The 14,678-nt window shown below is 34.7% G+C and overlaps 1 protein-coding gene across 3 annotated transcripts in view; it reads right to left on the bottom strand.

Annotated features, from left to right (window-relative positions):
• The window catches only part of NEDD4 (NEDD4 E3 ubiquitin protein ligase), a 60,586-nt gene that overhangs the window by 11,194 nt on the left and 34,714 nt on the right, over positions 1–14,678 (bottom strand). For all 3 annotated transcript variants that reach the window (XM_063346372.1, XM_063346373.1, XM_063346371.1), the window contains 13 exons: positions 14,044–14,094; positions 11,657–11,718; positions 9,569–9,671; positions 8,571–8,740; positions 7,877–7,994; positions 7,583–7,750; positions 5,704–5,769; positions 4,926–5,045; positions 4,357–4,563; positions 3,232–3,309; positions 2,948–3,002; positions 2,799–2,857; positions 1,841–1,906 (listed from right to left, as the gene is read on the bottom strand). In XM_063346372.1, coding sequence (XP_063202442.1) covers positions 1,841–1,906; positions 2,799–2,857; positions 2,948–3,002; positions 3,232–3,309; positions 4,357–4,563; positions 4,926–5,045; positions 5,704–5,769; positions 7,583–7,750; positions 7,877–7,994; positions 8,571–8,740; positions 9,569–9,671; positions 11,657–11,718; positions 14,044–14,094 — 1,323 coding nt within the window. The remainder of the gene's footprint in view (positions 1–1,840; positions 1,907–2,798; positions 2,858–2,947; positions 3,003–3,231; positions 3,310–4,356; positions 4,564–4,925; positions 5,046–5,703; positions 5,770–7,582; positions 7,751–7,876; positions 7,995–8,570; positions 8,741–9,568; positions 9,672–11,656; positions 11,719–14,043; positions 14,095–14,678) is intronic.

Here is a 14,678-nt window from a genome sequence, read left to right as displayed (position 1 = left end):
TGACTTATTTCACCTTCTAGTTCAATATTCTAACTATAAGGCTAGGTGTCCCATTCTCTTACTCAAGACATGCACAACAAACAAGTATTCCTACAATAGGTAAAATAAAAATCAGTCCACTTGAAATTTGAAATCACGTGAACAAATCACAAGGTTTATATTTATTATCATATAGGAAAGTATTTAAATAAAAAATATCCAAGGAGCTTATATTTACTGCTGAGCTTTCAGGGTAAACCCCTAATAAACCAGCAATAAGAATTTGCTGAATCATTAAATCGCTGCATGAGAACAGAGTATTTTTCTTGATTTCACTGTTTTCAGCCAGTTTATTTCGGCAATTACTTCAGGCAAAACTGAGAAATTCAGTGAAAGTGGGAACAGGAAATTTCAACTTGTGTTGCTCCATGACTAGATTAGGATGATGCAATGAAACTTAATATTTCAAAGAACTAGTCACACACTGAGTAGAAATAATGAATTTTTGAATGCAGATATATTTAATCCAATCAAATTGAAGAGAACACATTCAGATATGCTTCCTTTTTATTTTCTTATACTCCTTAAATAATCTATCCTAAATGTCCCAGATTAAAAAAAAACTGAATGCTGCATTTAAATGTAATTCCTATTTATATGCAGCAACAGCTTGATACAAACTACAAACAAAAAATGATTTGTCATTTTCCAAGTTACAAAATACTATACAACATTACATCTCTAATTTATGTGGTGGCTGAATATCTATAGGTCTTTTTCATTATTTCAGGAAGCAGTAAATAACCCTATGGTTAAAAAAAAAAAAGAAGATATATTTTCCTGGTTTTAGTTGCAAATCAACTTTTCAGAAAAAAGTTCAAGCAACAATAAAATCAATTACTAAACCCAAACTCAGTTGATTAAAATAGTATTCAGTAATTAATTCTCAGTATAAATCAATCCATTACCCTGTAATTTAGGTATCTGTGAATACTTAAAAGGTAACAGTAATGTATGCTTTAAAATCTACACATGTATTTAATTCTTAAAATACTACAATTATATTGTGTGGTTGAGCTGTTTATCACTTCTCCAATTAGGATAATGACATTTGAATGAATGCCTAGGAACACAAAAAATGAGGTGCATATGTAATTGTGCGCAATTTACACATCAGCTCAAAATGCATAGGTTTCCAAAAGGCTAGAGACAGACTTGCTAGGCAAAAGATGAAGTACGAGTCTAAACTCAAAGGCTATTATTATATATATCTCCCAAGAATACCAAATTTGATTGCAGTTGTGCAAAGACTCATTGTTATCTGGATATCCAGATGCTATTTACAGTCTTTTATGCTATGCGTTATAAATATCTCTGGCACTGTCACTTCGACTTGCAAATGAGATTCCTAAACTTCAGATTTTAAGGCTATAACAATGTATTACAGTCATCCAGCCTGATCAAGATGACAGTACAGATTTCTATCTGAACAGTCTAAAATGTATTCTGAGAACTTCTATTTCCATATTCTGAGTTCCAAAAACTATTATATGCTATATTAGTGACTTCCAAACTACTTCCAGGTTCACAACTTTTCTAACCTTTTAGAATTTCTGCTTGTTCAATTAGATTGCTTGCAGTGTCACCACTGTATAAAGTTACAAACCCTACTGTTAGGTAATTGTTAATTGCTAATGGTTACCAATTTGCTGCTTCACAAATGTTTTTTGTGATCAGACAGTAAATTTAACTTCCCTAAGCACATTACAAAGTTCAGTTTCCTTTCACTGTAACCTAACCTTTCCTTTGCTTAGGGGTGTAAGTTTCTTAACCTTCTGCTGGATTCCTACTGATTACTAACCTGTTTCTTCAATTTCTTTCTGAAGAACTCATACTTCCGCTTATAGTCCCTGGAGTAAGGCACAGCCTTTGAAAAAAAAAAAAAGTGCTTGAGATACTCTTAACAATTGATGTAATATAAACTAGTCTATATTTGTGAAAAACAGACAATGCATTTAAGTTCTGAAAAGACAGGAACACATGTTTTACTAAGTATCATGGGAGACTTTCATTTATAAATATACAGACAGTTCAAAACATCTGAAATAAAAAGTACTTATTTGTTCAGATCATTTGTTCTGATCAGTTCCACAGAATTTATCCTGTACTTCACTATTAGCTGATGTGACTAAGATCACTGACTGGCCCAGATCAAAGTGACCAAATGCCTTTGGTGACTTACATAACACATAGTCTTTCCTTGCTGTATCATGAGAGACCTGGCTACAAACACCTCAATTTTCCATGGACAGAGAAGGTTGTTTACATATGTGGGCTATTAATAAACACAGATATCAGCTGAACACTAAAACCCATCTATAATTATAATGCGTACCGTCTTTGCAATTAGTCCTAGTAATTTTGCACTTCAGATTTAAGTATCAAGGCTAGATAATTATTTTTCAAAGCCTTTTTTTTTCCTCCCGTTCATTTATTTTTCCAAGTTCACTTCGTGAATTGAGCTAGTTTTATTTTGGACACCGTGGATAAAAAAATAAAAGCTTCTTACATGCTTCAAATGTCCCCCCAGTCTATAAGGAAAAGTTCTTACTACTATGGGAACTGACTTTTCTTTCTGGTATTTAAAGACTTTTTCCACAGAAAGCTTTCTAAACAGTCTTTAAAAAGAAATACAAATGCCTTGTTCAAACACCCTGAAAGTTTCATCTTCTAGACTGAGTATAAATGATGAGAATTTGCTTGGATTCTATTAACAATATTCTTGAAAATATATGTAAGGCTACATAAGGAAAGCTTACTGGTCCAGTTATTGCCACATTCTGCAGCCGAGGATCCTCCCATTGTGTTTTCTTTGTATCTGCAAGACATTTCTTAATTAGTTCCATTGATTTATATAATGTTCAGAAATAAAATGATGAGGTGGGGGAGAATACAAAATTGTACATACTGTGGTTTATGAAAAATATTCTTCCATCTGTGTGAGTTCTCTCTTCCCACCCTGGCTGTAAGAAGGAGACACTTTTATTATAAATTTCTGAATGTATAGTTTGCATAGAAGTCAACATGATCTGCATGTGGGGGCAGTCCCCCGCTCCACCTACTCTCAGCTGGAATTCAAATACTACTGAAATTCAAAATAGAGAAGTTTGTTTTCTCACATGCAAGTTTTGATAGTGCTAATTTCAGTATTTAAATTGTATCTGCAAAACAAGTATAAAACTGTTTACTTACTGGTAATGGCCCCAGGTCTACTGGATCTAGGGAAGTCTTTCTCCTTGGATGAGCGGAATTTTTCAGTCTTGGATCTTCCTTTGAAAACAAAACAAGTAGCATGTTAAAATCCTTTGGTTGTTTTGCTTTTAATTTTTTTCCTCTTTATCAATGATTGTGTAAAGAATATGCCTAGTACCAACAGATAATTGTTGCATATTCTGCTATCAGGTAGTTCCTTGGGGATTCTCAACCCTCCAATAGTTTACAATCATTTTCTAATGACCTCTTACTTTATTTTTATATACATATACACACACATATACATATATATATATACACACATATAAAAAAATCCCTCATTCAACTCAGTTTTAGTGTAATTGAGTTGCATTAATCCTTCCACACAACTTCTGTCACACCTTATCCTTCTTGTGGTTGATTTTTTTTGTTGTTTGTTTGGTTGGGGTTTATTTACAGGATAGGGGGAAGGTGTTTGTGTTAAATGAAGTCTTTCCATAATCCTGGAGAAATGAATATTCATTTGGTATCAATTTAATGCATTTCTCTGTCCTATTTCACCTGACAGTAGTACTGACCTACTCTTTAAACGCTTACATCCATCTATTAGCACTGCCTAGTGGTATGCAGTGCCACTCGGTAGAACGGTAGCTGTGCAACTCCCTCATCCATATTGCAGCTGCACCTGGCCTGCTTCTTAACAATTCACAAACGTTCATTGTGCACTGTATCATGCGATGAATTCAAGGTAATGGACTTCCTGTTGACAGTAAGTTTACAAAACTGATTTCTGTTAACAGTGCATATAAGCTATCACAGTTTTACAGTTACAACAGAAGTGTCATTTAGGAGATGCTTTACATCTGTGAAACAGATTCCTATATACAGCAATATTTTCCTCCTTCCAAGCTAAACTTTCAAGTGCCAATACAGTTTATAAAATTCATAATGTTCCACTCATGTAAGATATTTTAAATGACTTTGCATTTTTATTACATATGTTCCTTAACAGACGTGACACAGCTATCTTGGCACTAAAGAAATCTACAGAAGCTTGCTGAAAGCAGCAAAGCTTTGACTTGAGAGGATCTGGAATTTCAGTCCATGAGAGCAGTTTTCCATTACCCATGTTGTAGTTTTGGTATTGTGGTCAATAAAGAATGGTCTCCCATTGGGTGCATGTCGGACTTCCCAGCCTTTAGGAAGAAATCCTTGCTCCATTTCAGGCTGCTGCTGAGAAGACTGTTGTGATGAATCACTTGATGTTGCTTGTGGTTGTCTTCCTACAGAAATACTTTGTGCAGCTGACAACGGACCTGGTTCCACAGCAATCTGCAGTAAATGACAAACAGAAATAATTTTAAAAAATTAAATCAAAGCCCTGTAGAGCAATATATTTTCATTTAATAACAACATTGACTAACAATCACTGATTATGCTACCAAGGTTAAAAGAGGTCTTTCAGGCTTCTCTATCAGCTACCACTCTCCAGAAGGCTCTCTTGGTACACTAATAGTGAGTTGCCATAAATATTACTGTTCCTAACTGCATTGCATTCTCTCTGATCTTTTACGTAGTGCTTTACTAGTTTATGCCTGTCACATGTTCTATTTCAAAGGGGTCTCTAAACTTCTATTATGTGAGATGTTTAAAACGTTAAATGGCTAAAACTATAGTTAGAAAACAAACAGTACCTGTACAACTGGCTTTATCCAGGTAGTGGTTCTAGAATTGTGATCTATATAATATGACCTCCCTTTTTCATCTTGTCGTTCTTCCCAGCCTGGGGGTAATCCAGATGAAGTAGGCAGTAACTAAATATTAGTGATAACAGAAGAAAAACAATTAAGAAAACTATGAAACTGACTGTGAAAAGGCTTTCCCTTGTCAACCTAAAACAACAAAACAAAACTATAATCCAGAAGGTTCATGATTTTTGCAAACTGGATAAAATAGAAAAGCAGTATTTAAATCCTTACTGAATAGTATGAAGTGACAGAAACTACATTCCCTCCCCCCTTCAAATTCACGCTCCTCATCTAAGAGGATTCATTTATAAACCTGGTTCAGGCATGGCTGATCCAGCCTCGTGCTTATGGCTATGAGCTCATTTTAAGTTTGCAGCATCACCATGAAAACATAACGTAAGGATGGCGGTACAGCTCTTAATCATAAAGCAAACAATTTGAAAAATAGAACTCACAGCCTCATGGGAAGACTACTTTCTGCGGGCTCTATCCATGCACTAAGCTAATGTTAAACCAAAACCACAAAGTTGGAACACAAAGGCTTTACAACTGAACTCCAGTCTTACTAGACTCATAATTCCAATTTTGTCAGGAAAGCTGCCAGAAGGCAGCTATATCTCATCCAAAGTGTCAGCATATAATACATAGTAAAAAAAGTTTTACACAAAGAAAATCCTTCAACTTCTCTGCTACACAAGCCTGTGTTTTTTGGAAAAGGACATACCACTGGATGTGCAGGCTGCTCTTCAACTCTGTATGTTTGCAGGCTACCTCTTCTGCTGGAATGGTTCTTGAAGTAGAGAAGAAGAATGACATATTAGCTATTATTGCAGCTTTAAGGATGGCAGCAGACAGTCAAGAATGGTTATCACACTTCACACTATTACAGTTTTCATCTTGAACAAAGTGTCTTATTTGTTTTGAAACATTGGTTTAATATACTATTTTGGGATACCATTTTAACACTGCTAGAACTGTTAAGTCTATTATAACCTTAAAGCAGAATAACACAGAGGCTTGTGAAAGTTCTGAAAACCCTAACAATGGATGTTTTGGCACTTAAAACATTAGAGTTAATTGCAACCAGTTACATTACAATTGACTTTACAGTACAGAACTTACTGCATTATCTTGTCAGTAGACTAAAGCCTGTGATATATCAGAGCTAACACAACTTTTCACAGAGATTAAGTTAATAATGACAAGATATGAGAGTCTGAGACATCCAGTTTGAGAGGAGTAATTCAATCCCTGGACTTTGCATAAGCATCCACCTTTCCACCTAGAACTCTATTTAGATCTCATCTGCTACAATTAAGCAATTATATTTCATCTTGCTCCAGAACTTCACAGATTATTTGAAGGATTTTTCCCTATACACGTACCCTTTTAGAATACTTTAAAGAAAAAGCATGATTACGTTTTTCCATTTTCTTTTTTGGGGATGATGGAGGTGAAGGGAGGCAACACTGTCATCCCACCTGGCTCTTAAAAAATAATTTTAAGACCTGCCTCTTCCTTTGCATAGGCCACCCAAGAAAGCTGAAATAACAGTTTTCTTGCTATCCATAGGATTCTGAATAGAGATCAAGTAAAGTCTTGTTAGTCTCACTTTGCTGTTTCCAGCAACACTGGTGATGCCTTTGTACAAACTTAGAAAAAACATGGTCAATTCCAACTGTGCATTTGGAATGGCATTCTCAGCATCACGAAAGCTAATGATTTTATTTAAATACTGAAGTCTTACAGACTAGATGGTCTGGGTCACCTCTACAGGCTTTCCTCAATGGACAGTGGATTTCTGAAGTCACATATCAGGTTAAAAGGCTGTTTGTGGAGCTCGGGTTTCACAAGACAGCTGAGCTTATTTAATTGCTTGCTACCACCAAAAACACAAGTCTCACTCCTGGCTATGTACTCCTGCTGCTTTCCCTTTGCTAGCGTAGTATTTGTTGGACAACCTAGGGTGCTGTTGCAGCTTGCTAAAACAGTAAAACACAGACTTGAGGGGAAAACAAAGTAGTTTTCTGCTGGGTTAGCAAGCTGAACAGACTCACTGAGAGGTCAGACAAGTTTCATAACTGGTACAAGGGCTGTGGAACTATGTAAGAGAGGTGCCTTTTTCACTGCTCTGGAGTCACCAGGTTTACTCAGTCCAATCATAAAAACTTATCCCAATATTCACAATGAAAAATGAGTTATCTTAAAACTTGTCCTAGTGGAAAAAGTAACCAATATAGCACAACTCCCTTAGAAATAAGCTTTCAGGATATAGACCGCTTCCTTCATCTGTAGTTTTCAGCAGTACTCAAGTATGACATTAGAATATAGGGTAGATCTACAGACTGAAAAATAGTTAACGCAAGTCTGTTTTGATCTCAGACAGAAATTCATATAAGCAAAGTGCGGTAGAATGAAATGTTTGCTTAGATGGGGCTCTATCGTGAAGAGATTACTCTTAAATACTCTGGATTCAAGATGAAATTAAAAATATTGTTAATGTGAAGTATTTATGGATATGAATTTAATTCTATCATAACAACATTTTGTGCAAAATATTATAGATGTTTCTGCATGTTAGAACAATGAGAAAAACAATTTACAGTGTAGGCTGCTGACTGGCCAGTAGCTGAACTTCCAGAGGTAGTAAGTCTAGTACTCAATTCTTCTGCAAGATGAGTCTGTATATCACAATTACTCTGTGAGAGAGGTATTTGAAGGTTCTGATTGCTATACATTGTAGCCTCATCTTCAGTTATAATTTCCCAGCTCTGTAAAAAGAAAATAAGGAAAAACATTTTGAAAAAGTAGTTCCGAATTACAAATAGTTAAGACAAGCTTTTTAACTGGATTAAAAAGTTACTTGTGTTTCAGACGCATATAGAGATTGTTTTTACCTCAGGGGAATCTCTGTTGTCTAGATTTTCTGTATCCTCCGATATCTGTCGCCGATGAGTGAACACATGCTGGGCCTCCAACTGCACACTACCAATATCTGCAACAGCAACATTGTCCCTGTTGGGGGCAGGAGGGTGGGAAGTCAGCATACAGTAGCCATGTTTTGTCTTTTAACAGCAAGCTAGGCTAACAGCAAAAACATACATTATAGTCAATTTGGCAGAAGAAAAAGAAACAGTCTTGAGCTATAAAAATGAATGTAAACTGTTTAAAAAGAATAAGCATTCATGACAAGTGAAGTGTAAGTTAAACGAAAGAACCAGACAGCATTCCAGGTATTGTTTTTGTAATTCACATACTAAGGGAAAAAATAAAAATCTGAAAAAACCCAAGGTAAATAATTTAATGCAGTCCCTGTCAGGAAGGACAAACCAGGCTTAGAGCTGGAAAGTGATTTCCTTTCCATTACCATAGTTATTATCTCTTACAACTGCAAGCAGTTTCTGTTTGAACGCGTGCTTCCAGAAAGCAGGAAGAGTTCTGAGTGGTTAAATTGACCATTAGCCAGCGACAATTATACACGGGCTTGAAGGCTAAGCTATGGAAAGATATCTCCTAGTTCTCAAGCTGTTCACTTTTGAGTTCTCCTTGCTTTCAATGTAACTAAAGTGAATTTTCAGGCAAAAGACATACTGAGCAGTTGGTCTTTTCCACTGTGTTCTTCTGAATTCGTGATTGACATAGTAGGTCCTTCCAAGGATGTCTTGCCTTTCTTCCCAGCCTGATGGCAGCGGAGGAGATTCCTGCTGCTGCTGTTGGGGCTGGCTAGCAGCATCTGGTTGGTCCAATATAATCCACCCAGGCTATGAGATATAATATTAACTACCTTTAATATTACCAAAGTTGAAAAAGTATCTCAGTTTATTAAACAACCCCCCCTTTTAAAGTGCAGTTCTACAACATCAGTAAGATTGGCTCTGGGTTTTATTGTGTATATTTCTCAAGAAATGATGGGACAAATTATGCATACAGAAATATTACTTTTAACTCAGGTTCCAGAAAAATAAACGGCATTCAGAGAATAGATTAAAAAAAGTTAAGTCAATTTCATTTCATACATATGCTGCAAATGTACTAGTCAGATGAGCATACCATTTTGTAACAAAGTTTAATTACAGCAAAGGTGGTAATGCTGAATGGAGTTGTTTAAGACTTGAAAGGAAAACCATTGATCTAAACTGGATATGCTTACAAAACATTAGAGTATCTCTATAAATTGGAGAGAGCTGACATTGTAAAACCAGCAAGATGTCAGTGTCTGACTGGCTGGGGTGAAACAACATTAAACAGCAGTAAAAATACTGGGCAAGGATACTTCCATAAACTCTAAAACAAGCAAAGTTACATAGACATATGGCAAGTTGGTACCAGAAGAAAACCAAAAGCCTAATGTATGTTTTCTTTTTTAGATATACTGACAAAGCCACTCCTTTAGTTACAAAAACTGCTCCAGAATTTTTATGTGGACTTACAACTTTTATGTAAGATACAAACAATCGTTTTTAACTTTTTTTTTTTCCTAAAACACTACTTATAGCTTAGTGATTCCTAACACTCAGTTTTACTCTAAGTACCCTTAAAAGCTGAAGACATTTGCTAGGTTTTTCAGCAATAAATACATCTTTTCCCACCTCCAATTCTTCAGCCTGTTCTGTGGATTCTTCTTCAGACCCATTACTTTTAGGTAAGTAAGTCATTTTTAACCTAAGGTGGCCTTTAACTCTGGATTTATGGCTGTGGAAGAGAAAAATAAAATGTTCGTATTGTGCATTTGTGAAATTATTACCTGGAAATAAAATAGCTGAAAAAGCACAGCTAGAGGATTATTCTTAAGTTTCTCAACACAAACTTGGCTTTTAAAGTTTAAATTCATGAAGTTCTTTAATACTACTGATTTTTTAGACTTCTGAATATATCGTGATACTATGTACCACAACTGGAAACCTTTCTTTCCAACCCAGTCTTCTGAAAGCTTCCCTAGTATCCAATGCATAACAATAAAGAGCAAGAAAATAAGAATACTGACTATTTAATTCATACAATTATAAAAATTTGACCGTGTGCAGACAATCTATCAAGCATTATTTCAACCTACAGGACTACTTTTCCTAAAACTTTAAGTTACAGCAAGCTCATAGACTTCAGCATCTGTCTCTCTATATTTAGCTTAATGCATCATTAGAAGCCTGAAAACAGAATTTCCTCATATTGATTTTATTTAATATTTTCACTTGGTGAAGAAATCTGCTCAATTATCTCATCTCATCTCTTTGACTATTGTTATAAAAAAAAAAAAAGAAAAGAAGAGTCCTGAAAATATCACTAGTGAGTCAAGTGACTGCACATCATCTTATTAAAATAAAGAGGGGAAAAAAACCCAAACCCCCACATCACTAAGGTCTAATGCTTTGCTTTGTTCTTTCTTTTTTTTTTTTTGCCATGCAGAAAAAATGAATTAGATTTCCTGATATCCAGGAAAACATTTCATGTTGGATTATAAACGTGTTCATTCAGATCATGTTTTGGTTTCAGAAAAGCCCACATCCTTTTGAAAGAGGAAGCAACTTACTATCCTACTTTCCAATACAACAGGTAAAGTAAATCATTTCAGAGTATTAACATGTTAATAATTCTTACTCAGCTTGAGGTATTAGGAAGGTAGTAACATTATTATTAATATTCCTGTCTAAGTAAATACAAATATGAGGAAAATTTAGGAACATGCATTAGCAATGCTAAAGCATCTAAAAGTTAGAGTAATATTTCAAGGCAGAAGAATGCCCAGACCTGTGGCAGTATCTCTTACTACAAAGCATTGCCAAATTCATGTGGTAGCCGCAACAAGACGAGGTCAGATCCTTGACTAACAAGCAACAATTGAAATTAATTTTTGTCAAGACAATAAATATTATTGTTCATTTATAGGATAAGAAATGTTAAATTCAGAAAAAAGAGGAGATCAAAATGAAAGTTGACAGTCATTCACTCTGTTAAAACCACTGATCTGCTAAAAATCAAGAAGTGTAAAATACTTAAAAAAATACTCCTGTTACCAACGTTGCTGAGAAAGATCTATAGACCCCACATGTTCTATGTTATTTCTAAATTGGAACCTATTATCTGAAAAATGTTGACATGCATTTTATGTATTTTATTGCTCACAAAAGTTGCTAAAAACTGCTCAGATTTAGGTTAAGAATCTACATTTTAAAAACAAACATGAAACGCCTAACACTAATATCAGTGTCAAAATGCTACCTATCATTTAAAAATTCCTTGTTTCTTTTAACACAGGCATTCCTAAATGTTAAGCAGCTTTCCAGTTTAAGTTTTGTCATGTTTATAACTAAGGTCATATGAAACAGGCAAACAAGAGAGACAGGAAGGCAGGAAACCATTTCAAGTTGCAAAGGGATGAGTTACGGAATAACATTGGTCACTGGTTTCACTGTTCAACAAACCAGTAAATTGTTCAGATGAAGTTATTATGTGAATTTTATGATGGTATGAAGAAAAATGGTTTACTCTTACCAAATAATCTATAAGTATTTAAACAAACGTTGACTTTTTAGTAGAACCACAAATACTTTACTCCATTGGTGCTCCAATTTCTTTCACAAAAGCATAAAAATTTAGACAATATTTACATACATACAAGTAATTACCTAACAGCATTGTTTAGATACGAAAGTTAGAATTTTTATGTGGTATTTACTAACCTTCTTGGATGAAGGACAAAATCCTTAAATGTATATGGTCTCTCCATACTTGGATTTTCTGTCTGGAATAAGACAAGTTTTTTCAAGAAAAATCTATATCAAACACTTGAAGTTAAAGAAAATTATCAGAAATTTACAGTGAGTTTCTTTAAAGGCCATACAACATTGTAAAATTTAAGTTATAGGTTTTGGTACAGTAATAGCAATACCAGCTTTAATCTTAGTAATATGGCTAATTCCCTGGTTCAAGAAAAAAATTACCTTTCAGTGTATACTTATATTACAGTTTCTAAAGCACAGAAAAAACCAAACACACCTGTTTAGCCTGAAATCAAGAAATAGATTCTCAATTTTCACATTTAAAATGTCTACCATAACTCTTTTTCCTCCCTCAGTATTTTTCAAGGTTGTTTGGGGTTTTTTGTGGGGTTTTGTTTTGCTTTTTCACAGAACATACATAAAAAGCCATTTCTAGCTTTAGGACTTGGGGATAAATAATCACAGAAGAATCCATTCTGAGGACATCTCTGTTCTGATTCACAGAAGTGACATTGCTCAACAGAAAAAGGCAGAGAGGTAAACAGACATCATTTTGTAAATATACATCCCAGGTATGAGTAGAGAAGTGTATGTGAGGGATCATTAAAGAAAAAGATACTCATTTTTCTGGTTAACACCAATATTTATAATCCATCTGAAGTTCTACAATTCTTACCGAAACATTTGATTTTTACAATACCATATGTTCAGGACCATTTGTAAATCTTTTTTGTACAATGGTACACGATGCAATCCTCGAACTAATTCCATAATGCTATTTTCAAAAAGTATCTAATATGTGTCAACATTTGATTGGAAAGAAACAAAAAACTTCCAGAATCTAAAGGTTTGACATTAAGTTAGAGATTTTAGAATTTTATTCGGAACTGTTGAGCTTTGTTATGAAAAACAAGATTAAGCTGACTAGATTTTACTGAATGTGATAACTATTAAACGGAATCAATCACGGAATCACGGAATGATTTTTTTCTGAGAAACCAAATCTCAGAAAGAAAAAGGCCTTAGATTCGGTGCTAGATTACACTTGGATTAATACATTTCAGTTTTGGAAAGAGCAAATTCATATCTGCCAACTATCTTACCTTGCAGATGATTTGCCCTTTTCACATGTCCCTGATTACCAGCTCTTTTGAGTTATGAACAGTCTGCATTTGCACAGTATCGTGGAAAACCAAAACCGCATGTAATAAATAATTCATAAATGGATTTTATTTATCCAAGATATATTTACTTATGTAAAAGGAAGACTTTCAAGAAAATCCATGTATATTTGGGCCAATAAAGTACAATGGATTTAGATGGCAAGACCAAGTAATTAAGAACAAGGAACCAAGACGACAGAAACAAAGAGGAGACAGGGAAAAGTCAATATTTGAGGAAGGTAAGAAAATAGCCATGAAAATACTCAAGTGAGGCTCTATAAATTAGTTCACGCTAAAAAAAAAAGAAAAAAAGAAAATGCACCAATATCTCCAAAAGACTCCAGATATTGCTGTCCAGCTTATTAGTGGGAAATGCAAACACAGACAGAGTCTTCTCCAGCAGGACATTACAGCCCGTCTTTCCAACTCAGCTGACAGAGGGAGAGCAGTTAGTGGGATCTCACATCCCAGGTACAGTGGGAAATGGGACATATCTGTAACTACTCCTGACATGGTTCTTACCAGAGTGAAAGAACCACTGCTCTGTTTTGCCACAGTTGTTATTCTGTCTTTAAAACTGCTGCTGATAAATCTGTTAGTTTTGCTAATATTTTGAGACCTCAGAAGAAAATTAAGAGGCTTACTTATTTCAGTGTTCTTGGTGATCTTTCTTTAAAACTAACAATGCGCTTTGCAAAAGGAATATAAAACCAGAAACTAAAATAAAAAAAATAAATGTACAAAGCAACACTAGCTCTATTTCCCACTTACCTTCTTTTTTATCAGTTTATGGGAATAAGGCATATTAAAAGTAAATGTGTAGACTTTAAAGAAAATATTTTAAGAAATATGACAATAATTACAATCTCTTCTTGTCTTTAGGACTGTTTCAAACCTTGCATTTTTATTCTTTAAAAAGCTAAAAACCCTCCTAACTCTTGCAGCAATCAATGTAGCAATCAAATAAGGTAATCTACATTTTTTATTTTTTGGTAAATATCAGCACCAAAAAACCCACCCTAATAAATCCACACAAGATGACCAAACAAAGAACCCACAGAGCAGGAGAATTTAATCACTTATAGTATCAGCACAGTTAACTTTGATAATTAACACAGTCCCGTACAGGCTAATTTTTCCCTTTCACAGTCTTAAAACAAAAAAAAAAAACCAAAAAATACAAACCGGTAACTGATAAAGAGGAATATCCACTTGCCCAAGAAAATCATCTCGAGTCTACAGAAAATAAAAACAAACAAAAACACACAGGAAGTTTAAAGTTGCAAAGTGTTTTAAAAACATTGTTCCAAAGCCCTGATAGCACAGTAATGCTTTCTAAGAATTTGAAGACACTCTTAAATTATAGACAATAGAACTTGTTCTGCACAGAACGAGCTCTGATTGACCCAACACTCAGAGCCTTGGAAAGTTCTGTCTTGCTCAAAATAGATGAGGTTTGAGGGACCGGGACGGAGATTTAGATTGTTTTGTAAATCGTACAGACTAATGCTAATCAAACAGGAGAGAGCTGTTCAGCATCAGGACTGAGATTGTCGGCATCTCCAGTAGAAACATTGTCCTAAAGGGCAAAGAGTAAAGACACTGTTTCCCTTAGCTGTTTCAGTAAAGCAATTGTCTTGCTACGTGCTTGAGCAACTAAACATTTATGATGGGTTAACACAGAACTAAAGACCTTCCTCCTAGGAGCACTTAATAATTTCTATAAGCCTAGGCAGCTGTTTAAACCAGGCATATATAAACATTTTTTTCTTTTCAAAATAATACAATTACCATCAAAAATAAGACAAAGCAAAAATAAG

Source organism: Chroicocephalus ridibundus, chromosome 9 (genome assembly GCF_963924245.1).
Source record: "Chroicocephalus ridibundus chromosome 9, bChrRid1.1, whole genome shotgun sequence".
Lineage (NCBI taxonomy): Eukaryota > Metazoa > Chordata > Aves > Charadriiformes > Laridae > Chroicocephalus > Chroicocephalus ridibundus.
This window is presented reverse-complemented; position numbering and strand designations above follow the sequence as displayed.